At 38.1% G+C, this 23,890-nt stretch overlaps 1 protein-coding gene across 5 annotated transcripts; it reads left to right on the top strand.

The window, feature by feature from the left end:
* Positions 1 to 2,388: 2,388 nt before the first annotated feature.
* LOC107803393 (vacuolar fusion protein MON1 homolog) lies at positions 2,389 to 18,637 on the top strand. Of its 5 annotated transcripts, none has more exons than XM_016627095.2 (15): positions 2,389 to 3,144; positions 10,012 to 10,091; positions 10,203 to 10,274; positions 10,372 to 10,411; positions 10,789 to 10,890; positions 11,083 to 11,204; positions 12,704 to 12,836; positions 12,951 to 13,042; positions 13,930 to 14,011; positions 14,437 to 14,501; positions 14,701 to 15,003; positions 15,087 to 15,178; positions 16,015 to 16,079; positions 17,045 to 17,136; positions 18,620 to 18,637. In XM_016627095.2, coding segments are annotated over exons 1-15 (1,839 nt in total). In that variant the 5' UTR covers positions 2,389 to 2,646; the 3' UTR covers positions 18,621 to 18,637. The 5 variants fall into 5 exon arrangements, with proteins under 5 accessions (XP_016482581.1, XP_016482580.1, XP_016482582.1 ...); XM_016627094.2 differs by lacking the exon at positions 18,620 to 18,637 and adding an exon at positions 17,379 to 17,947; XM_016627097.2 differs by lacking the exons at positions 2,389 to 3,144; positions 18,620 to 18,637 and adding exons at positions 9,337 to 9,569; positions 17,379 to 17,947 and having other exon boundaries at positions 10,007 to 10,091.
* The last annotated feature ends 5,253 nt before the right edge of the window (positions 18,638 to 23,890 follow it).

The following is a 23,890-nucleotide window of genomic DNA, read 5'->3' as shown; positions in this document are numbered from 1 at the left end:
CGAAATTGTTATCTCCCCCACAACATTCTCCCCCTCCCATATTGACTGGTTATTTCTGTATTTTTTTCCGTTGTATATGTATTTGAACTGCACATGTTTATTTGGTAGTCTGGTCCTAGCCTCGTCACTACTTCGCCGAGGTTAGGCTAGACACTTACCAGCACATGGGGTCAGTTGTGCTGATACTACACTCTGCACGGTGTGCAGATCTCGGAGCAGTTTTTGGACCGTAGTGTGTAAGCTACCTTCAGTCCATCCGGAGATCCAAGGTAGACCTGCAGGCGTCCGCAGGCCCTGTCGTCTCCCTCTATCCCTATTTCCTGTTTCATCTTCCTTCTATTCAGAAACAACGTACTGTTATTTCTTCAGACTTTGTATGTAGTAATCTTAGACAATCTGTGACACTGTGACACCAGATTTTGGGTGGTTAAGGCTTAAGTATTTGTAATAGATACAGTTTTCATATATTTTATTGTTGTCTTCCGCTTAAATTTGAATTTTCGCTGTTATCACGTTATCGCCTTATATTTGTTATAAAGAAATAATCGGTTAATGAAGTAATTAGATCAAAGGTTTGGCTTGCGTAGCTCACATTAGTAGGCGCCATCACGACTCCCGAGGGTGAGAAATCCGGGTCGTGACATTACCACTTCTACCAATATCAGTAGTAATAGCAATGCGGTAATCTATATGAGTAAATAATTAGCACAAATATTGTTCATATTCATGTTTATATTTATATATCGCTCTTTACGGTTGCGCGATGCCATCCTTTATAAATATGATTAAAAACTCTTCTTATATAATGCACAAAGTGAGGGTTAGAAGGAAAACTATAGGGTAAGCACATAACAATAACCATTTTTGCCAATTCTTCACAATCTTGATTTGAATCATAATATAAAATGTCACCGGCAACAGTGTTAATTCCCGGTTGAACTAGATTTAACCCTGTACTAGGGTTAACCTCAGTATCTAAACTTCTACCCTCTTGCGCAACTTTCATTCGTAAATATCTAGCTTTATCTCTAGGGTGTTTCTTTATGTGTCTAGTCAAAGTACCCGTACTGCTACGGTCTCCAGTATATTTATGAGCCATCAAAGACCCACAAGTTTTACACTTAGCCTTATTTTGTTCTCTTAGTTGAGTAAAAAAGTGCCAAACAAGAGATGTTTCGGTCAGTTTAGAAGGTGTCTATTAAAAGTAGGGGTTACCACAGGAGGGTCAGACAGGGCATCATTTAGATTATTATCAGTTGGGTTATTAACTGGACTAGTAGGTGTATCATCTAAATCCGGTTGAGTTTCATCTAAATCATCATTTTCCTCCTCATTTTCAAAGACAGTTTGATTAGGATAAAGAACATTCATAATTTCATCATTTAATTGTTGACCTAGTGCAACATCTTGGCAAAATTGACTATCAAAAAATTGAAAACATGGATTATCACTATCAAGAATAACAGGTGGAGGAAGACGGGTAACAGGTTTGGGTCGGGGAGCTGCGAGAAGAGTAGTAGCTTGACAACTAGATTCACCAATTTTAGATTTTCCCTTACCATTACCACCAAATATTTTTTTCAAAGAAAAGTCCATATTAATTATAATTATACTAACTAAAGCGAACAAAACTATAATATTAAAACTTAAGAGTTGGAACGAGTTTACCGAATTGACAAACAATTTCTTGAAAATTAAATATCGTTGAAGACTTGAAGACTTGAATACTTGAATTCACCAACTTCACAATTTTCATGAAATTGTAATAATAAAGTAAGCAATTATAGAAGAAAATTAGAGAGAGATTGATGAATTTGTGAGTAAAAATAAAAGAATGAGGGGTATTTATAGTTGAGAATAGGGAAAAAATATAATTATAAAAAATTTGGGGTTAAAACAAAGTTTGGGGGCCAAATGACTATTTTTTAAAAAGCCAAATGACTAAAATTGCAGGCAAACGACTACTTTTAAATTTCAGACCGTTGGCCTTTTTTTAAACAATTTTTTTTTTTTGAAAAATAGTCGTTGGGCCGTTTGGCCCGGTTGAACTGGCCAAGGCCCGCCTGTCGGTCACGGGCTAAACGGTCCCAGGCACGCGGGCTATTTGGTGAGGACCGGCCCACAATGGGCTTTTAGGACCGGTAGGGACCGACCCGTTTGGCCCGTTTGTTAGCGGTCCCAGACTGGGCCCGGCCCACAATACACCCTTACGCCCCGCAACCGTAAAGTCTCAAACCCGCACCGCCCCATTAACGTTCAAACCTGCCCCGCCCCGCACCATTGTCATCCCGTAATGTATAAATAATTAAAATTTATACAAGGCCATAAGGGTGCGATTCCGAAACCCAAATTAAAACCGGTCCAACCGTTTCCGCAAGCCTTGTGCAATCATCAAACTTGGTCCAAAGAGAAGTCACCAACCGGTCAGAAGCTGGGAGAGAATAGTCTAAACGTGTTTTTCGTGCTTTCAGTCGAACAACAGCGACTGGTAGGAGCAGCGATGGACACAAAATTTCGATTTCCATTTCTCTTTTATTCTCCATCGCAGCTCAATCATTTGCGTTTATCATCCTAATTTCACTATTTCCACTGAATCATCACAACTCTGTAATAACTATTTTCATCTCAATTTCACAGTCTTCTCCAATGCCTCCGAACTCTGCCTCCTCCGATGATGATCAAAATCCTAAACCTAACCCTTACCCTAACCCTAAGCCTAGCTCAATTGATCAGCCTTTGGACGTAATCGAGAATCAATTAGCTTCAATATCAATTGTCCAACCTGAACCCGAATCGGATACCAACGGAACGTCGCCGTCGAAGCTCACTAAGGGATCGTTGAACGAGAATTTTGGTGGTGATAATGGAAATTTGAGACACGGCAACGTGATGGAGAAATCCAGCTCGTCCAAAATCACGGAGAGGAACAATTCAGGGATGGAAGATATGGAGGAACCTTCAAGTCCCAGTAGCAGTGGGTATGCTGGTGAGAGGGGAAGTAGCAACGGTAGTAGTAGTGGTAGGGCTGGTTCTGGAATTGGGGAAGTTGATGATGAGATTCATGAAATTGTGAATAATAATTCACTAGACGGAGTTTTAAATTCTCATGTACAATGGCTTCCTGGAAAACGACATGGCAGTGAGGTGGGTCATACTTCCTTTTCCAATTTATGTGGCAAAGTTTAATAAAGAACGAAACCCAACTTGTGGTCATAAACTTGTCATAATATTTGTGTAATTATAACACTTTTGAAATTTGTGGTCTTAAACATACCATATTATTTGTGCGATTGTAAAGCTTTAGAAACTTGTAGTCTTAGATATTCCGTAACATTTGTGTTGGTTTAACATATTCTCATTAAGACAAAGGGAGCCTTGGCGTAACTGGTAAAGTTGTTGCCATGTGACCAGGAGGTCACGGGTTCTAGCTGTGAAAACAGTCTCTTACAGAAATGCATAGTAAGTCTGCGTACAATAGACCCTTCCGGTCTGGCCCTTCCCTGGACCTCGCGCAGTGCACCGGGCTGCCCTATATTCTCATTAAGAGTAAATGAGAAGTTTAAGTTAAATTGGCTCCAGATTTAAAAAACTATCATTCTTTTTAGGATGGACTAAAATAGAAATGCTGCCACATAAAGTATCACCTATGTTGACTGAATACAGAGGTTAAGGTTTAATTTAACTTATGAGTATTATAATAGGCACATAGTACTTTAGAAACAAAGGAACTCTAGGTTGCAATTCAATAGTCTAAGAAATGGTCCTATGTGCTCATAGCTACTAGTGTCGTCATGCTACAAAAAGGGAACCAATCATGAACCAAGACCGAACACTAGCTTTATTTTGTAGATGAGTGATGCCGGGAAAATATATTAAAGTAATGGTTGAAAATTATGTTTGATTGAAGTGAGTTGAGAACCATGAGGTCTTAGGTTCTAATCCCAGCGGAGACAAAAATATTAGATAATTTCTTCCTATCTATTCAAGCCTTGGCGGATAGAGCTACCCGGTATTTGTGATGGTGGGAGGTAGCAGGTTGCTAGATAGTTATATAGTAATATGTAATTAGTCCGAGCCCCACATTGAATATGAGTATGATCTGTATTATGTATTATAATTAATTAATCAAATAATAGATTTTTCTCCCGTGCATTCTCACATGGTATCAGAGCTATCGTAAGAGGTTTATCGCTGTCTATAAATTCCAGCGACTCCGGGAAGAGAAATCAGTCAACCAGAAGTCCTTTTTCCGGCAAACACAGGTTTGTCCGCAAGAAAGATCACTATCTGTCACTGTTGTGCAAAAACCAACACCACCACGAAGTAGATCAGCCTCCGGCGACCAACCCATAAAAGAATTTCCGCCAGAAAAACCCCCACGCGCCGCCAGAAGAAATTTTTCCGGCAATTCCGACCTCACGCGCAGTTTTCGGCCATTTTTTGGTGACGACTCTTTAGGACATTGCAATTCCGAGCCTACCCATCCAATTTAAACCAAATTCCGACCATTTTTATATTTTTTCGGTGTGAATAGTGACTTTCAGGCGTGAATAGTAATTTTTCGGGCATGAACAATAATTTCTAGAAAAGTTTATGTTTTCTGGGGTGTTTTAGAACCTATTTTGTTGTGTGGAACACGACTGAAGCTTTTACACCTAGTCTTACTATTTTCAAACTTCTCCAGCAAGACTTTTGCAACAAATTCTTGAGTTTGTCACAGAGATTTGCCTTAAATCATTATAATGTCATTCGTCTCAGAAGCATTTGACTCAGAATTCCAATCCAAATGGTTCTTTTATCGAAATATATAGAGTTCCTTCAGTACAATGCATGTAAACAGACATCTTCTAAGATTGCTACTGTGGTTCAAACAAGTAATAGCGTTACTTGTGTCTCTCAATCTTCTTCTCCCAACAATTGGGTTATTGATTCAAGAGCGTTTGGCATAAGTCTGGTAATAAATCTACTTTCACTACTATTTCATATTCTCAATCTCTTCCAACGATCACAATGGCCAATGAGTCTCAAACCGTGGCAACTGGAATAGGCAAGCAAGTCCACATCCTTCTTTACTTTTGAATTCAGGTCTTTATGTTCCCGGTAATCCTTTTAATCTCTTAGCCGTTAGTCGCTTAGCCAAATCACTTAAATGATCTATTTTATTTCTTGATAACCTTGTTTTTATAAAGGATCGCAATATGGGGTGGATCATTGGTAATGAGCGTGAATCAAATGGACTTTATTACCTTATCCTTGCTAAATCACATGAACCCAACCAACAGCTTGTTCTGTTACTGATTCACCTGATTTATTACATAAACGATTGGGACATCCCAGTTTATAAAAATTTCAGAAAATGCTACTTGGTTTGTCTCACTTGTCCACTCTAGAGATTGAGTCATGTCAGCTCGGTAAGCATACTGGCTCCCATTTTCCTCGGCGTCTTGATAATCGAGCAAAGTCACTTTTCACTCTAGTCCATTCAGATGTTTGGGATCCTAGTCGGGTCAATTCTACCTTGGGATTTCGCTACTTTGTTAGGTTCATTGATGATTGTTCCAGTACAATATTCTTGATGAAATATGATCTGAGTTATTTTCTATTTTTCAGACCTTCCACGTTGAATCCAAAATCAATTTGGGGTTTCTATCCGAACATTTCATAGTGATAATGCCCCAGAGTATTTGTCTTCTCCATTTCAGCAGTTTGTGAACTCTCATGGGATCATTCATCAAACATCTTGTCCATACACATCTCAAGAAAATAGGGTAGCGGAAAGGAAGAATAGGCATCTAATTGAGACTGCTCGTACCCTACTCATACAATTTCATGTTCCGTTGCGTTTTTGGGGATGTAATTCTCACATCTTGTTATCTTATTAGTCGTATGCCATCCTCAGCTATCCAGAATCAAGTTCCATTTTCTGTGTTGTTTCCTCACACACCTTTGTTCTCTCATCCACCTCGTGTCTTTGGGAGCATATGTTTGGGTCATAACCTTACTTCAGGAAAAGATAAGTTAGCGCCCCGTGCTCTTAAGTGTGTATTTCTAGGTTACTCGAGAACTCAAAAGGGTATCAATGCTACTCACTTGACCTCCAGCGGTGCCTTATGTTATCTTCTTTGAAACTCAGCCATACTTCACACGCTTAAGTGGTCACTTAGACATTTCTGAGGTGCTACCAGTTCCATCCTTTGGAGATTCAGTCACTATTCCACCTTCACATTCCTCCACGATTCCATCACCTACAACCGTAACTCTAGCTCCAGCTCCACCACCTATAACTGTCATTTTGTCCGAGAAAAGATCCTGAGTACTCTCAGGAGATATTGCTACAAAGTTTGTGAAGTCGAGTGATCAGCTTGCAGACATTTTCTCCAAGTCCCTCACTTGTCCTCGTATTAGTTACATATGTAACTAGCTCGGTACATATTATTTGTATGCACAAGCTTAGATAGTTAATATGTAATTAGTCCGAGTCCCACATTGAACGTGAATAGGATCTGTATTATGTATAGTTATAAGTAACGCTTACTGTATTATACTTAATTAATCAAATAACAGATTTTTCTCCTGTGCATTCTCACACAAGTAAACAACAACAACATACCCATTATATCCCACATGTGGGTGGGGAGGGTAGTGTATTCGCAGACCTTACCCCAGTGTTTTTAGAGCGCGAAGCGCAAAAAAAATGACAGGGGCTTGCCTCGCTTCAAAAGCGAAGCACGAAGCGAAGTGCATGCTTCATTGAAGTGAAGCGCAATTCTTAAAAAAACATAAAGTAAACCTTGCAAAGAGACAATATAAATAATCAAAAAGTTAACTTGTACAAAATCCTCCATATTCCATAGGATAAGCAAAATCAAAACCACTAAATTACTAGAATCAACATCTTATTCTTCTACTCTTCTAGTTCTTCAAGATTGTCAAAATCTTGAATTCCTTTATTATCTTCATATTGCTCGTCAACAATTAGGGATCGACTTGTAGTACCCACACTTTTTCCGTTCCTATTCGAGCTTGAACTTGAAGTATTCCCCCTTAGACCATAAGGCAGTGTTTAGAAAAGCGATCGCTTCGTCGCTTTAAGCGCGAAGCGACACTATATCGCTTCTGGCTGCCTGAGGCGATGCGATCTTGAAAAGCGCGCGCTTCACTAGCTGAAGCGACGAAGCGATCGCTTCTTTTACAAAAGCGCATCAGGCCCTTTTTAAAAAAAAACTTTGGGACCTGTTTTTTAATTATACAAAAAAGACCCCTAAATAGTCACAACAGACCCTCACAAAAATAGAGACATTGACAAAAAGCTAGGGTTATCGCCATTGCTGACCCCTTCTCTCTCAAGCTCGAGCTCGACCACTACTTCTCCAGTCTAGGTAATTTCTTTCTCCTTTCTTCTTCATTTCTTCTTCTCCTTTCTTCTTCTCCAGTCAAGCTCGACCACTGCTTCGCCATTTTTTTTTCTTTCTTCTTCTTCTTATTTTTCTTCTGCTGCTTTTGCTTCTTCTTCTGCTTCTTCTTCTTTTTCTTCTGCTTCTGCTTCTGCTTCTTCTGCTTTTGCGTCTGTTTCTGCTTCTGCTTTTTCTTCTGCTTTTGCGTCTGCTTTTGCGTCTGCTTCTGCTTCTTCTTTTTCTTTCTTTTTCTTCTTTCTCCAGTCCAGAACAGATTCCCTATTTTCTCTTTCTTTTTCCTTCTCATTTTTGTGTATAGTTTAGTATATAAAATTAATTATTATATATATGATATGTTTTCAGTTTATTTGATTAATTTTATATTTATTTAATTTTAGAAAATTAATTATTATATATATTATATGTATTTTAAGTTTATTTGATTATGTATTTCTTTTATCTTAATAGGGATTTCAAAATGTCTCAAAGTTCGAAAGAGAAAGACCCGGCTTGGCGATATGGCGATAGAGTTAATGAGAAGAATACAAATGTCGTATGCAAGTTTTGTAACAAGACGACAACGGGTGGAATTTATCGCTTTAAATACCATCTTATTGGTGGCGATAGAAATGTCACAAGTTGTCCGAAATGCCCACCGGAGGTGAGGAAAGAAATAAAGAATTTTGTTGAGAAGAAGAAGGAGCTAAAAAATCAAATGAGTCATCAACCAATGGTGACCAATCTTGCTGCTGCTGATGATGATATTGAAGAATTGTCAGTTCCAACAAAACGGGGAAGAGATGGGTCAAAGCCATGGATCATCGACTAAAGGTCCTATAGATTGCTACTTCCCAAAGAAGCCGGAAGCAAAAAGCGGTGGAAAAGATGTACAAAAATTGCTAAAGACATTTTAAGGGATTGTGCAGTTAGAGCTTTTGCACGATGGGTCTATGATGCTGGGCTCCCCTTCAATTGTGTCAACTATGACACTTTTGGAGACTTTATTGAGGCCGTTGGTCAATACAGACCTGGAATGAAGCCTCCCACTTATCATGAAATAAGAGGCCCTTATCTAAATAAAGAAGTGGAGGAGACTAATAAAATTGTTGAGGAGCATAAAGTTGTGTGGAACAAGTATGGTTGCTCCATTATGATGGATAAGTGGACGACAAGAACGGGGAAAATGATTATTAATGTGTTGGTGAATTCTCCCGGGGAAGTTTGTTTCTTGAGTCCATTGATGCTAGCGACACATCCACTGACCACATCAAAATGTTCACCTTGTTTCATAACACCATCGAAAAGATTGGCCCAAGCAAAGTTGTTCAAGTGGTCACTGATAATGCAAGTGAAAATGTGAAAGCGAGTGGCATGATTGAAGGAGTGTACAAGAATGTCTATTGGACTCCATGTACGGCTCATTGTATCAACTTGATGTTCGGGGACATTTTCAAGGAAAAACCCTTCTCTACAGTTTTTGGCCAGGGCGTTAGGGTACATTCTTATATTTCTCAACGGCCCTTGTTATTGAATATGATGAGAAGATTCACCATGCAAAAAAAATTGGTGAAATCGGGCAAGACAAGGTTCGCCACTGCTTTCTTGACTTTGCATAGTATTCACTTGCAAAAAGACAAATTGACAAAGATGGTCACTTCAGAGGAATGGAACAAGAGTAAATTTGCTAAGGAAAGTGTGGGGAAAGAGGTTGCACGCATTATTCTTTCTTATTCTTTTTGGAATAATGTCCTTCATGCTCTTAAAATTGGTGGCTCTTTAGTTAAAGTACTCCGTTTGGTGGATGGGGAGCAAAAACTACCAATGAGCTACCTCTATGAAGTTATGGATAGGGTCAAGGAGGCTATTCAAGCATCATTCACTGATGAGCAGAAATATGCAAAGGTCTTTCTGATCATTGATGCAAGATGGAATGAGCAACTTCATAGACCTTTGCATGCAGCTGGACTTATTCTGAACCCATCACTATTTTATGATCAGCATGAAAATAATTCATTGGCTAAAGAAGTGGACAAGATTCCATCAGGTTGTTATCAAGTTGACCCCAGATGAAAGACTTGCAAGAAAAGATAGTATATCAGCTTGCTACTTACAAGGCAGCTAAAGGACTTTTTAAGCTCCGACTTGCTATTAAACAAAGGAAGACGAAGTCGCCAGGTGACCAAGTGTTTCTATATTTTATAACTCTAACTTCAATGTATTTTTTATACTTATTAACTCTTGAACATTTTTTTGACTTTTATAGTTGAGTGGTGGGATCAATATGGTATAGAGACTCCGGAGTTACAGACTTTCGCCATAAAAGTTCTAAGTTTAACTTGTAGCTCATTCGGATGTGAAAGGAACTGGAGTGTTTTTGAACACGTGAATCCATTGCTAATTAGTTTAGACAATCCATTGCTAATTGTAGAGAAAATGATTTTGTTGCCCGAGATGCTCTACTTCTTGAAGACCCCGTGTATGCGGGATTTTCCCTTTTATGTCAATAAAATTTCTTGCTTTATGAAAAAGAAAAAAGTTAAGATTAAAGGGAAAACAAATGTGACGGCCTTCAAATTTTGCCTTGTCAACTTATGATTCTTTCATTAATGAAGTGCAGGATGATGCTTCTATTTCCTGGAGAAAAAGAAAGAAACACTTCTTTATTTTGAGTCACTCGGGAAAACCAATATACTCAAGGTTCGTGTTAGCATCCCTCTTCTGAGCGCAGAATGCCATCTAGTATTTGCTTATCAGATATTGCACATCAAATATAATCTCCTCTGAATTTTCTTTTATTATTGATTAAAGATATGGAGATGAACACAAGCTCGCTGGATTCTCTGCCACTTTGCAAGCCATCATATCATTTGTGGAGAATGGGTATATTTCCAATGAATGCTAAATACAGGATTCCTCCATTCTTTCAGTGAAGAGTATAATGATTTTTTGCAGTTTGCCCGATTAATCTCTTTTTCAGGGGTGATCGAGTCAACCTGATCAGAGCTGGAAAGCACCAGGTTTGCATCAATAACACCTCACTTCTTTTTAGTCCCTTTACTGCTTGGATATTTAGAAGCTGTGGGTTAATAACTTAGTTAAAGACTGAAAGTACTAGATTCCTATTTATTTTCGGTTCATGTGCGTTATTTTTGATAGGATGGTTAAATGTAATTGATTGTGGAAAATAGACACCAAGTAAAACATGAAGGAAATGAAAGGTAGTAAATTACTTTTCTGGTTTGCAATGGTGGTAGTGACTGAGATATAGTTTGTAATGCGATGAACTGAATATAGCCTAGCTTCTGTAACTCGGAAAGAAAACATAACACTTTAGTACAGTACTGCCCTGATTCAACTTTCCTTTCTTAACAGACATTGTAGATTTGTTTTTCAGGTAGTATTTCTTGTGAAGGGACCTATTTACTTGGTTTGCATAAGCTGTACAGAAGAGCCTTACATGTCACTAAGGGGGCAACTAGAGCTCCTATATAATCAGGTAAGCTCTGTCTGCCCCCCCCTCTCCTCCCTCTTTTCCCTTCTAAATTGGTGACTGTAGTTCTATCCTTTTCGTAGCACTAGAGATACTGAGCTGTTTTTTTTTTGGGTTCTATCCTTCGCATATTAATTGCTTACCGTTTCTTCTTTTAGATTGTTTCAATACCTCATGTATATGTTGCTCTATATGCAGATGATACTTATCCTTACAAGGTCTGTAAATAGATGTTTTGAGAAGAATGCAAAATTTGATATGACACCTCTGCTCGGAGGAACGGATGTCGTCTTCTCTTCTCTTATCCATTCTTTCAGTTGGTTTGTAGCTTTCTCTCTCTCTTTGCTTCATCATCATGTATTTCACTTTTTATTGAATATTAGCACTGTATGTGTTTTATGGAGTAAGATGTCTGGACCAGCTGTTAAATCTCAAGTGTTCTGTGACTTCCTGTCTGGTTAAAGCTTTAGAGGATTCTGCAATTTGTTACTTTTTTTCTTTTTCCTATAAGTTTGTTTTCTTTTATTTTTTAGTTGTAAAGCAAATTCATTAATAGACGTGGACAAGGACAAAATAGTGGACAAGATATTCCACGTAACTTAAAACTGAAACAAAACCTGAGATAATGAAAAAGCAAAGATCTTAGTTTTCAGTCTACTCCACTTTTTAAGATTAATGCAAACTAGTCGTATTTGGCAATGCAATAAATTTAAGCGTATAGCTTATGTGAAAAGCTGGGGAGAAGAAAAAGATGAACGTACCTATAAAAGGGAAATGACTAGGAATGCCTAACATATATAGCAAAAGTAATATTCCATCTTTTGAAGGCTTCAGAGTTAACCAATTGTGGTTTTCTGGTGCAAGGATTTGAACTTTTGTCATCTTAATTCTTTTAGTTAAGGAATGGAAGCACTGTTGCTTCAGCTTCATAACCAATGTTGCCTTTTGTGGCATAGCATTATTTGGGAATAATACAACAACAACAACCCAGTATAATCCCACTAGTGGGGTCTGGGGAGGGTAGTGTGTACGCAGACCTTACGCCTACCATGGGTAGAGAGGCTGTTTCCAAATAGACCCTCGACATCCTTCCCACCAAGAACTCTCCACCTTGCTCTTGGGGTGACTCGAATTCATAACCTCTTGGTTGGAAGTGGGGGTTGCTTACCATCAGAGCAACCCCTCTTGTCGCAACCCCTATTTGGGAATAATGTACCAATCAAAAAATATTTGCAAATAATTTAGGTGTCAATTCAGTTCACCATATAATAATCTTAAATTGTTAGGAGTACTGCAGTGTATTAAGTTCTGTCAGTTGATTCATCCTGCTTTTCCTTGTTTTTGTTGTCTTTGTGTCTATTTTCGGACTTATACCAGCAGCAACAACAACAACAACAACAATCCCAGTGAAATCCCACAAGTGGGGCGGACTTATACAATGACAACAAATTGGAAATATTTTCTTTTATCATATTTTGCTGATCCCCACTTGTGGGAAATCACTGGGTATTGTTGGTGTTTTATTTTTTCCTGATAGCCGTTTTTGCTCCTCTCTGATTTCTTTCAAGATGGTATAACTTAATTATGAGGTGCGTTTGGAACTATTGTTCATTATAAAGGAAGTAGATGTCTTGGGAGGGATTTGGCTCAATTTTGTATTTATGCTGTAAGAAATACCTTTTTGATACATATATAAAGAACAACTTGCTGTTAATTTGGATGTGAGCAGAAAAATATTCTTATATTTGCTATTACCAAGTATAGCCTAAACGATCATTGTCTCAGTTGATTAATTAATCAAAATTTACTTGTATTCAAGGAATCCAGCCACTTTTCTCCATGCATACACATGCCTACGACTTGCTTATGCAACAAGGCAATCTGCTGGGGCCATCTTGCAGGATGTAGCTGATTCAGGGGTCTTGTTTGCTATGTTAATGTGTAAACACAAGGTCTTGATCCTATTTCATAATTACTTCTATTTCTTGCTCGCACATACTAGAAGTACAACAGTCTCATTATGTCTTAATGTTTGGTGAAACCATCCTGAATCGGGTGATATGCAGGTTATCGGTCTCGTTGGTGCCCAAAAAGCCTCTCTTCACCCTGATGATATGCTATTGCTATCCAATTTTGTTATGTCTTCTGAATCATTTAGGCAAGTTCCATTAGCGTTTTGACTTTTGTTGGTCTATTTCCTTGTGTATCTGGTGCGAATGCAGGAGACGATTGACAAGCTCATATTACATTTATTCTTCAGTTCAACCTTATTAGGTTGGTGATAGGTGCTAAAGCCCTATAGTAAATCAGATCTCGTTGTGTGACTTCTATGGTTTGGCAAAGTAGCTAAAAGCTGTTTGTTGTGAAGGCAGGCATGGCCCTTCTGTTATAACATGTTTCTTCCCTCCTTATCTTACGGATTGTGTGTCTAAGCGTGTTATTCTTTATGAAACCCAATGTTGGTCCATTTAACTGATTACACCGTCCATGTTTTGTCATGTATATCTAGGTAATTTCTGTAATTGTCACATTTCATAATATCCCAAATTCTTTCACTTGGATTATCATGTGTTTAAGTCAAGTTTTTCTTCAAAAATATCCTTCCTTTTTCTTATGATGCCACAAGATTTATCCGGTAACCATGTGTTTTGAGGCAGTTCTTGAAATTTCAGGTTGTTTAAGTGTATGAACCACTAATCTGATTGTAATTACTCAACTACCTAAAGCTTGTTCTCTACAGGACATTTGTGTACTGTCCCAAGCCAGCATGAAGCCAATACGATCTGTCGGCTTTAGCTGGAAATTGTTTGGTTTCATGGTACTATATGTTATTGTTTTTCTTCTATTATGTGTGGTTGGTGTTCGTAATGTTTGTATCATTCTTTTTGATTGAGGGAGGGGGGATTTTTTCAGTGTGAGTGCATTTTCATACCTCCACATTTGTGAGGCAACGTGCCAGCACCATGTAAAAGATTTGTGTTTCTCGATATTTACTATTTGGGATTTCCTGGAGGCTACTCTAACCTGCTCATTGGTGTCATGCAGGACATCAGAATCCTTCTCACCTATTTGTCTACCAAGATTCAATTCCATGGCATTTTTATATGCTTATGTGCATTACCTTGATGTAAGTTGAGCTAATGTCATCAACTAATATCAAAAACCACTCTCGATACACCCTTTGTCCTAAAATTTTGCACTTTGGTTAAAGGGAAATCTCCTTTTCGCTATTCTTTACTTTTTTAATATTATGCCACTACAAAGTTACACAAGTTATTTTATAAAATGTCTACGAATAAAAAGAAGTGTTGTTATTTGTAGCTCTGGGACCTCGTTCTTTAAATGTTTATACAAACTACGGTTTTACTCTTACACTCTGTTTCCATGTTATATAAGACAACCATTTAATAAAAAACGTCAAAGTAAATCTGGCTTTGGATAGTGTTAGTTGGTTGCCCTGCAAGAATTCTTCAATTTCATAATATGGTTCACGAATACCATTTAGCATTTTAGTCTAAACAAATGACTCTATTCGCTTGCTTTATTTGACAGGGTGACACATACTTAATATTGCTGAGTACAAGTTCAGATGCCTTTTATCATCTTAAAGATTGCAGGTAGATTATTGATTTTTCAAGTAAACTGATGTTTGAAATAACTCATGGCTCAAACATGAAAAAACATCCATGATATTTGAACCTTGGGAAATGAACCAGTACATTTCCCAGTGTTCTTTTTCTTAACCCTTTCAGGGGTCCTAGCTATTGTGAATGAAGAACTGTTATGTTACAGGAAAAGTAATAATGTAACTTGTAGGATTCGTGTTGAAAATGTACTTTTGAAGTCCAATGTGCTCGGTGAAATTCAAAGATCCATGGTAGATGGTGGCATGCGCATTGAAGATTTACCTGATGACCGTGGTTCCCGTTCTGGAGCAGTCTCCCCTCATTTGGGTCAGCCTGGACATGCAACGTATTCATCAGAGAGATTCGACGAAGCATTCCTAGGTGTTGGTGGCCCTGCTGGACTTTGGCATTTTATATATCGAAGTATATATCTTGACCAGTACGTCTCATCAGAGTTTTCCTCACCAATAAACAGCAGACGACAGCAAAAAAGGTATTAATACTAAATGAAGTTGCTCCCACAACAATCATTTAATTGTCCTTTTTCTCTTAGTGAGATGAGCCTATCTGGTGCAGGTTATATAGATCTTACCAGAAGATTTATGCATCGATGCACGAAGAAGGAATTGGGCCCCACAAAACTCTGTTTAAAAGGGATGATAATTATGGTATGTTTTTTTTGGCAGCTTTTTCCTATAATTGGTGTAGCTCGTGAAGCATAATTCCACCCTTGCCGGCATGATGCTATATGAGCATGCCATACCATCATTTCTCTCTCAAGAATTTCTCTATCTGATGGAGTGCGTTTATAACAAAAGAAAGCGTTGGTTAAATAGTGGAGACATGATACATTTGATTTTCCTTCTAGATAATTTTTGCTGTTAGAGAATTTTGTGGGTATGTACTCCTACAACATAGCACTGTTGTTTTATTGGTAGAAACAGGTTATTTTCTTATGGAATCTTACAGGTAAAAAAGAGATGTTTTCTGTGGATAAAACTCAGGGGATAAAGTGCCAAATAACATAATCTTCTTTTGGTTCATAACTCGTCTCATCTGCCACTCTCTTCTGTTAAACCATGAGCAAGAAGAGAAACCTTATATCTTGGTGATAGTCATAATCGCATGAAAGTCTGATTCTTTGTAAGTGCTCGCCCACTAATTGAAAACCACAAGCACTTCATTCGAATTTGCCAACTTTGGAGCTGATTCTGAGAACTAAGTGCATATTGACGTATTAGTGAATTAAAACCTTTGTTCGTCTTCCTTTGGCTTATAGTTCTCTCAGAAATTGTTAATTGTGATCAAGTCCAATGTTGTTAACTTGATTTCTTTCTCGGTAATTTCTTCTTCCCCCTTTTTCTTTTTGGGTTGAAATTTTACCAAATTCGAGCAATGAATTCCAGTTTTAAAGTGGGGAAGATAGGGATAGATCAGACCCATATGATTTCCTATGTTTATATTGTAGTTTCTTTATGAAATAACTTATCTCCGTATGTTGCAGTTCTCTTGTGCTGGGTTACCCCGGATTTCGAACTTTATGCTGTATTTGATCCTCTGGCAGACAAGGTATGATTATTTAAGTTTCTTCTGAGCCTACTGTTCATCTAATTATATCTGGAACAACACTTCTTCTCCAAACTCTCTTTGCCAGTCAATTCTTTTGGTGTTATATGTGCCAGACGACATTTTGTCTTGGTTGAAAGCTGCTGGTACATGGGCTGATCGGCCAGTTTGGTTCTTGAATTTAAGCTCTTTAAACATGCAGACCTAGGTTGACTTAATGTGGTGTTAGTTTAGTTTGGTTTTCAACTGTAATTAAACAGTACTGACTTTCATCGTCCTCTGAGAATACATAGTAATTGATGCATATGTGAGAACATACAAGTTCCATTCTGTATACTGCAAGCTTTTCTTCCTAGCCTGGTAGAATTAAATGCAGTCTGACAAGTTATTTGCTGCTATTCCGTTGAAAATCTACACTGGGCGAGCCTTAGAACTGTTATTTCCTGAACGTTCTAGTCCTGCCATGCCCTGATACTGTTGACATCTTCTTTTTTTTTTTTTTAATTAAATTTGAAATGGCCACTTGGCATCAGGATCACGGTTTAGTTGTTATATTTCATTAGGTTCTAGTGTTTGCAAAAGTACTTTAGTCTTGTTCGAGATGTATATGTCAACGTAGGGCTAAGTGTGAGATTTTGAGGAACTCTAAGCTTTAAAGAACTACTAATTTGTCTTTTAAATTGTTTAGTATTGGTATGACACAAGCCCGGTCGGAGTAGAGTGGGTATAGAGGATTCATATAGTTGGTCCCAACTAATTAGCGATTGAGGAATAGTAGATTGATATTTCATCAATCCAAAGTACTAGTTTTAGTTTAAGCTACTTCATTGTGCTTATTATATGTGCTATTTCACCAATACATATGCTTTTTTAATGCTAATTCTTTTGGGAGATGCAAATAGAGCATTTGTTATACTCTTGTCAATCCCTCTCTTTATGTATGACCTTTGGTAAATTTCACCTTGCAGGCTCTTGCAATTAAAACTTGCAATAGGGTATGTCAGTGGATCAAGGATGTAGAAAATGAAATTTTCTTGTTGGGAGCGAGCCCTTTTTCATGGTGATTCTTCCAACAATTTCTGTTCTGCATGTACTCTACTCTTTCTTCCCCCCCCCCTCCCTCTTGTGTGGTAATAGATTTGTCTTTTAGATGGCAACGAATGTTAATTGTAGTTGTAAAGTTAAGCAGTCGAATTATGAGCTCATCTGTCTAGGCGATATTTAATTTTGGTTGTACTATCGATGAAATTTTGTAGTTCCTTTTGTATCAAAAGCTTATTTCTATCGATAAATAAATCACAGGTGGACTGTTCCAGGCAATACTTCATTGCCAGAGTTTGCAGAGATATCTTTATGAATTCTCTTCAAAGGTTTTGGTGAATTTGGACGTGGCGTCACATTGGTTTAAATGCTTAAGACGAGAATTGCAAAAGGATATAATTCCATCTGCGGCTTGGATGTTACCCACGTTAACGTTGTAACTGAGCATCTGAACTGGGGAAACAATATGATTGTAGCTTCCTGGGTGGAGAAGCAATTTTAAGGTTTTCACAAGGAATCGTACAATCTCATCATTCAAACTTGAGCAAATCGACTGCATGAAAGAGAAGCAGAGAAGAATAAAACCCAAAGTATTTGTAAAAAATTGGACACTTGTTTCATATACAAGAGAAAGTTCGGTGGATGGGCTGGAAACAATTAGGTAGCGGACATTAACTATTGCATTGTTTTGTTCTCCGTTAAAGTTCGGTGGATGGTCTGGAAACAATTAGGTAGCGGACATTAACTATTGCATTGTTTTGTTCTCCGTTAAAGATATGCTACAGAATAGATGTACCAGAACAGTCGTCTTAGTATGGATTTCATTTTACTAACTGACTCTCGGATACCATAGTCCATAAAATCAATTACTATATTGCAATACATCGCGGTTATTATTGATTTCTTGCTACTTGGAATCAGCTGCATTTGCATGCAAATAGAGCTACTTTGAGGACTGAAGAAAGATGAAAATTTCCGTTCCAAATGATCTTTCTCTAGTCTCTAACCCAAACAGGATGTTTACCAAAAGGCAGCACAGAGGAATTGAATATGATCGCACTGTCAGCTAACATAAAGTTTAAACTCTAAACCAGCCTACTAGTCAGACCTCTATCTTGCCTCAAAACTGCATTTTAACAGAGAAAGTACACTAGTCTTCGGTCACGGTACATAACTCAAGCATAGACTTCGGGTAATTGCGATGATCTGATACACATATTCCAGTTAATGCCAGCTCGGATGCCATGGGGGCCAACAACTAGGCTTGTTCACGTGTTTGTTGCTTTTATTTTAAATTTTAGTTGTTGCGGGAAAGTTAGTGTTATTTTCAGCTCTTTTGCATTTTATAGATAACTAGGAGAATTGTAAGTGAGCAACACACTTTTTGAATGATAATACTCGTCTGATTTCTCCTCTCTCAACTCTCCTCCTCTCCTTCTCTTTTCTTCCCTTTGCTTCCTACTTTCCTTGTAGTTACTATTTTATTGGTTCTTCGATACCAGAATTTGGTATCAATTGGTGTCAGAGCTGGACATGGGACCACGCAAAGCAGTCAATGTTAGCTTTAAGGAAATCTGATATGCAGGAGCAATATGAGGACTTAGCTGCTCAGCAATTGGATCTGTGATCTCTCATAGATCAGAAAACTCAAAATTTACGAGATGACATGGAGAGAAGGCACACATAGATGCTTCATTTGGTTAATTCACTCAAAAACTCCATTGATGGAGCACAACTGCATCTGCAATCGCGAGAAAGTGGATCTACTTCTAACCTTCAAGAACCTGTGGTGCAATCTGGGCAAGGTATTGTAGGACCCAATCCTTATTGCTCTAGTTCTAATAATCGTGGCCATAATTTGATTTTTCCTCGTTTCAATGGTGAAAACTTAAAAAACTGGTTGTATAAAATTGAACAATATTATTCTGTTGATAACACTCCTCTCAATCAGAAAGTGAGCTTGGTTGCTATGAATTTGGATGATGAGGCACCAGAATGGAATCAGTCTTACATGAAATGCCATGGGTCAATTGATATGCCTAACTAGGATTAATACCTACCTGCCTTGATTGAGATGTTTAGTGAAGAATTCTCAGATCCAATGTTAGAAGTAAAGCAACTGAGACAAACTGGCTCAGTTTAGGGAATTTCAGTTTGCTTTTGCTCGACTCTTAGCTCAATGTAATCTATCTATGAGCCAAGCTATTTCATGCTTCCTAGGTGGACTAAAGGAGGAGTTAGTGAACCTTGTGAAGATGCCTGAACCTTAGACCTTATCCAAAACATATAGACTAGCTAGATTGGCAGAAGCTACATTGGCTGCCAATGCTAGGGCACAAAGGTCCAGTTCTGGAGGTAATTCTTTTTTTGCTATTAAGCGACCTACCTGTGATTCTTCACACTCAAGGCCAAACCTTACCAGTGTTATTCCAGCAACTAAACTAGCTTTACCTGCTCTTCGAGTTTCAGCTGCTACTAGGAACAGAAAGACAATTTCTCCTATTGAAATGAAGGCTAAGAGAACACAAGGTTTGTGTTACTTCTGTGATGATAAATATTCTCCTGGCCATAAGTGTACACTTCCCAAGTAACCGTTTATGTTGGATTTGGAGTATGATAATGATGAATGTTCACAAGAAGCAGTGCCAAAGGTAGAAGGTGAAGCCACTAATGAGGAGTGGTTTGTCATTGAAGGGGACCCACCTATGATCTCCTTATATGTATTGAGTGGAATCCAAGGTGCACAAACCATAAATGTGACTGGTACAACAACAAGAGGCCACCGCAAATTCTTTAGATGGAGGAAGTACTCAAAATTTCATAGATTGTGACTCTGCTAAGAGGTTAGGTTGCCAAGTCTCTCCTACTAAGGTTGGCTATATCAACCTTGGTAATAATTCTATGGAGGCTACTTCTGGAGTGGTAAGGGACTTCCAATGGATGCTGCAGGGTACATCCTACACTTCAGACCTTATAGTATTTCTGGTGGGGAAGTAAGATTTAGTTTTGGGAGCCTTGGGATTATACAGCTTTGACTATGTCCTTTACTTATCAAGGAAAGTTCCATCTTCTGAAGGGTGTATCTGAAGAATGTAAATTTTCTAGCACTAAGATTGTCAATAAGATGAATGGGGATGATATCCAGCTCTTTACGTTACAAGTACTAGTTGCTGAGACTGCTCTAGAGTCAGCTGATCAATTTAATGCATTGCATCTGTCTAAAGAGCTCCAAGTTCATGCTGTAATTGATGAGCTCTTCATTCAGTACCACCAGGTATTTGCAGAACCAACAACCTTACCTTCACAAAGAGGTTATTTTGATCACAACATTACTTTGCAGCCTGGGACTAAGCCAATCAATATAAGACTTTACAGGTTTTCTTCCATGAAGAAGGACATCATTGAGAAGTTGGTTAAAGATATGCTACAGCAAGGTCTGATCCAATATATTAACAGTCATTTTGCATCTCCTGTTGTGTTAGTAGGCAAGAAGGATGGCACTTGGAGGTTGTGTGCGGACTACAAGGAGTTAAATTACTGTACTGTTAAGGACAAGTTCCCTATTTCCATCATAAATGACTTATTGGATGAGCTTGCAGGGGCAGTGATATTGTCCAAGATTGACCTTCGATCTTGCTATCACCAAATAAGAATGGTACCAGCTGACATCCCTAAAACAGCCTTCAAGACTCACTTGGGCCATTATGAGTACTTGGTCATGCCATTTGGCTTAACCAATGCTCCTTCTACATTTCAATGTCTTATAAATCACCTCTTCCAACACTTCTTGAAGAAATTTGTTTTAGTTTTCTTTGATGACATCTTGATATATAGCAGAGTTTGTAGGATCATGCTCTTCATTTGCACCGGGTGTTTGAATTCATGGTCCATAACAGTCTAGTGGCCGAACACTCTAAATGTGTTTTTGGAGTATCAAGGGTGGAGTACTTAGGACATTTCATTTCTAGTGAAGGGGTCTTTACAGATACTAAGAAGATCACAGCAGTCTAGCAATGGCCTATTCCTACTACAATCAAGCAACTAAGGGGCTTACTGGGGCTTGCATGGTATTACAGAAAATTCATTAAGGGTTATGGCCTTATGAGTTGATCATTAGCTGAGTTATTGAGGAAATACAACTTCAAATGGTCTGAAGCTGCTACTCAAGCCTTTTCTGCACTTAAGTTGGCTTTAACAACTGCTTTTGTCTTAGCTTTGCCAGACTACGCTATTCCCTTTGTAGTAGAGACAGATGCCCGTAGGATAAGCATTGTGACTGCTTTAATACAGCGTGGTCATCCTATAGCCTTTATTATTAAAGGATTGGCTCCTAGACATATTGCTCTATCAGTTTATGAAAGAGAATTACTTGCATTAGTTTTTGTTGTTACAAAAAGGTCCCATTACCTGCTTGGTCAACATTTTATTGTGAAGACTGACCAAAAGGCTTTGAAGTACTTATTGGAGCAAAAGCTACATACTGATTTCACAACTAAGATGGCTAGCTAAGTTGCTCCCTTTTGACTTTGAAATACAATACAAAAAGGGAAAAGAACATGTTATTGCAGAGTCACTTTCCAGAATAGATGGTGTTGGACTTATGTCCTTGATGATCTCTTATGTGCAAGCTGACTTATGGCAGGAGATAACAGCTAGTTGGGATTCTGATTCTGAGTTGAAGGCTCTTATCACATACACCATAGAAACACTATACTTGGATAGATGATCAGCTGAGGACAAAGGCTAAGCTTGTGGTGGGACATGATGAAGGTTTGAGAAATAAGATCATAACCTTATGGCATTCTACTTCTTCTGGTGGCCATTCTGGTATTGATGCTACTACCAGGAAAATGATGGCTTACTTCTATTGGAAGGGAATCAGAAAGATATCTTGGATTTCATTCACAAGTGTGATATCTGCCAAAGGAACAAATATGATACTTTAGCATATCCTGGCCTATTACAACCATTGCCAATACCTGCATTACCTTGGACTGACATTAATATGGAATGTTATAGAGGGGTTGCCTAAGTCTAAGAGAAAGACTATTATCTGGGTGATTATAGACAGGTTAACTAAATATGGACACTTTATTGCTCTTGCTCCTCCTTACGCTGTTCAAACTCTTGCACATGTGTTTTTGGATACCATCTTTAAGCTTTATGGCTTCCCTGCTTCAATTACCAGTGATAAGGATCCAATCTTCATTAGTTCTTTTTGGAAAGAATTCTTGTCACCTCAAGGTGTTACACTGCAGACCTCAACTGCTTATTATCCTCAGACATATGGTCAGAGTGAGGTGCTCAACAAGTGTCTAGAAACATACTTAAAGTACTTCTGCATAGATTCTCCTGCTGATGAAGGTTCATTCTTGTCTTTAGCAGAATGGTGGTACAACTACAGTCCACATTCTACTATCCAAACCACCCCTTTTGAACTCCTATATGACTACCCTCCTTCCCTATACCTACCCTACATTCCTGGAGATTCCTCTATTGATGTTGTTGAGGATATTATGTTGGTCAGGAAATTCAAGCTACAGCTAGCCAAGTTCCACTTATGCAGAGACCAGCACGTGATGCAAGCACAAGCCAATAGCCACGTGTGATAGGGAGTTCAAGATTGGAGATTAGTTATTTCTGAAGTTGCAGCCTTATAGTACAATATGTGATCACACTTCCTCCAGACAAGTTGCAGCCTTATGTCCACACTTACTCCCCTTCCTCCCTTTTCTTTATTACAAGTACAATTAAAAAAGGGATTTTTTTCGTTCCTAGACAATATTTGAAACTTATTTACCAAAATTGTCATAGATTTGTATATTACCGACCTAACTGTATTTTTCTTATAATTTATGTACAATCTATTATTAGTACCTTAAATTAGGGATTCAGATACATCATTTTCTTTTTTCCCCTCATATCCTCTTTCTTGATTCTCTACCACCTCTCCACCCAAAACTCCCTTAATTGAGCGTCAAACTCGATACTAGACTAAATTTTAAACTACCATTCTCCCTACAATAAGACAATAATAATTATCTCAAATACTCCTACAATGTAGTCTTTTGAGGAGAATCGTGTATTTTGGTTGAGATCATAGTGCACCGAGCGCAAATAGCCGCACATTGCTTTCTCTTATAGGTGACTATAAGAGACAGGTTTTAGCAGCTTCGTTAATTCCTTGTCTGGAAGTTAGAGATGAGTAGAATCGATCGGCAAAAAGTGAGAGTGCCGAGTATTTGATAATGGGTGAAACTTAAAGCTCTTGCGCTGGTTGAATCAGGAACTCTACCACTCTCCTGGAAAACAACAGCGAACCTCCTCCTCCATCTCTCTCTCTATCTCTATCTCTCTCTCTCTCGTTTGGAATTTGGAGATAACTTTCAGATTTCATTTTAGCTAAAAAATTCATGTTGGGTCGAATTCGAACAAATCTTTTGATAATATGTAAGAAACTCTTTATCTATTTTTAAAAAGCTAGAAGACAAGAACAAAAGACAAAGAAATAAAGAAAAATAATAAAGTTTCTTAACATACATATCTTTCTCATGTAGGAGATGAATAAGTTCTTTCGTTGGTTAAAACAGCACCAACACCAGCAACAGTAGAAACTTAAAATTTCTCCAAACAAATTATTCAGTTACCATCAATATTCAAGTTTTTCAGTTCAAACAAACATGAATCAGTGCATATGAGTCGATTTGGAATTCATTCTCTACTTTTCTTTCTTTAACAAATCGAGCAAGAAAAGAATAATGTATGGTATAACA

Source organism: Nicotiana tabacum, chromosome 20 (assembly GCF_000715075.1).
Source record: "Nicotiana tabacum cultivar K326 chromosome 20, ASM71507v2, whole genome shotgun sequence".
Classification (NCBI taxonomy): Eukaryota; Viridiplantae; Streptophyta; class Magnoliopsida; order Solanales; family Solanaceae; genus Nicotiana; species Nicotiana tabacum.
The sequence above is the reverse complement of the archived record's forward strand: the minus strand, read 5'-3'. Positions and strand labels throughout refer to the sequence as shown.

Coding starts and splice junctions, on each gene's coding strand:
- LOC107803393 (XM_016627094.2), top strand. CDS start 2,647: ATGCCTCCGAACTCTGCCTCCTCCGATGATGATCAAAATCCTAAACCT. Junction 13,043..13,929: donor ATGTCTTCTGAATCATTTAG/GCAAGTTCCATT, acceptor GGTGTCATGCAG/GACATCAGAATCCTTCTCAC. Junction 15,179..16,014: donor TAAAAGGGATGATAATTATG/GTATGTTTTTTT, acceptor CGTATGTTGCAG/TTCTCTTGTGCTGGGTTACC.